The 1387-nt window shown below is 41.8% G+C and overlaps 1 protein-coding gene across 1 annotated transcript in view; it reads left to right on the top strand.

Annotated features, from left to right (window-relative positions):
- Nucleotides 1–1090, top strand: part of LOC138053498 (PE-PGRS family protein PE_PGRS61-like) — a 24017-nt gene extending 22927 nt beyond the window's left edge. Inside the window, exons 5-6 of the mRNA XM_068900128.1 lie at nucleotides 319–486; nucleotides 872–1090. Of these exons, the coding sequence (XP_068756229.1) occupies nucleotides 319–486; nucleotides 872–933 (230 nt within the window). The 3' untranslated portion in view covers nucleotides 934–1090. The remainder of the gene's footprint in view (nucleotides 1–318; nucleotides 487–871) is intronic.
- The last annotated feature ends 297 nt before the right edge of the window (nucleotides 1091–1387 follow it).

Here is a 1387-nt window from a genome sequence, read left to right as displayed (position 1 = left end):
TTTGCACTTGGTAAATTTGAGGTAGCACTTTGTGCGTCTTTCTTCTCGTACAATTTCAATTCAGGTAAATTTGGCTGGCACTGAATCGACACGTGGAGATCCCAGTAATTAAAATTCTGCTATGAAGTGTGGCCTTCTGTTTATCAAAGAATGAAACAGCGCGGAGAGGTCTTCGTCGCAGATGCTCTTTTGACTCGTCACGCAATCTATCCTCGTCAAGATTGCGTGACAAGCCAAAAGAGCGTCTGCGAAAGAGACTGGGAGGGGTCCGGTTAAAGTCAGTTTTCCGAGTTTTGTTTTTTTCTTGCATGCTGACAGGACAAGCCGGCCAGTGCTTGAGTAAACAAGCTCACAGATCTGCCCCCGGGGGAAGTGGTGCTGGTGGTAGTGTGGTTATCTTAACCAAGAAACTTAAGGGAAATCCCAGCAGAAAAATCTCCATCTCCGGAGGGGACCCGGTGAAATGCGCGTTTGGTGCTGGTGGAGGTAAGATCTGAAAATGTTGATGGTAGACTGTTTTGTCATTCAAATATTGTTTAGTTCGTCCGACGTCGATGTTTCGTATCAGATAGTAACGTCGAAAAAGTTAAACTATTATAATACTTTCGTGTAAAATCATGCATGACGAGCTCGCGCGACCTTCTGGTCATCGACTTGTTTCATTCACGATGCACAAGTTCACAATTGACAAAGGATACATAAGCATACACATACAGTGATGAGTGAGTATAACTACTTCATTGGAGCAAACTGCTGGGTTTATCCCATGAATTAAAAGTTTTGATCGAGGCCCCCAACCACTAAAGATGTCCTCACGAACTTCGGTTAAGAAAACGTACTGAACTAATTTGTTGCGTTCTCTTTGGTTCAGGTGGAGGCGGTGGAATTGGACGCTGGGTTGTGAAGGAAGGCCGCACCGTTCACCAAGGCTAAAAACAGGGTTCAACTAAGACGGATTAGATTTAAGTTCAGTTTACAGTTGCTGGGTTAAATTTGGATTAATTGGGTCTAATTTTGCGCTTAAGAAGGCAGGTACTTTGTTTGCCTAATGGAATCTAATACCTATAAAGAAATAAAGATTTACACTACTCCGTCATAAACTCATTCAGTTTGTTTCGTTTCCTTTATATAGACGCGAGTCGAAGGGAGACCCTACGGTAATAGGGGATCTGGTACTAATTGTGAATTTTAAATTTAAGTTCTTGAATATCTTCCCACCGGTGAAAATCTTTTCCACCAAACAATAATTGAAAAACAATTTCCTCAACATTTCATTTTCGTTGTAAAATAACGATTAAGAATGCAATCCTCGCGCCGTGATTTAATGTCTTGCATGAGGTCAGATAGAGATATTAAAACTGTAGCCAGCTGTGCGCAAATACTCTCT

Source organism: Montipora capricornis, chromosome 6, assembly GCF_036669925.1.
Source record: "Montipora capricornis isolate CH-2021 chromosome 6, ASM3666992v2, whole genome shotgun sequence".
In the NCBI taxonomy this organism is placed as follows: Eukaryota; Metazoa; Cnidaria; class Anthozoa; order Scleractinia; family Acroporidae; genus Montipora; species Montipora capricornis.
The sequence above is the reverse complement of the archived record's forward strand: the minus strand, read 5'-3'. Positions and strand labels throughout refer to the sequence as shown.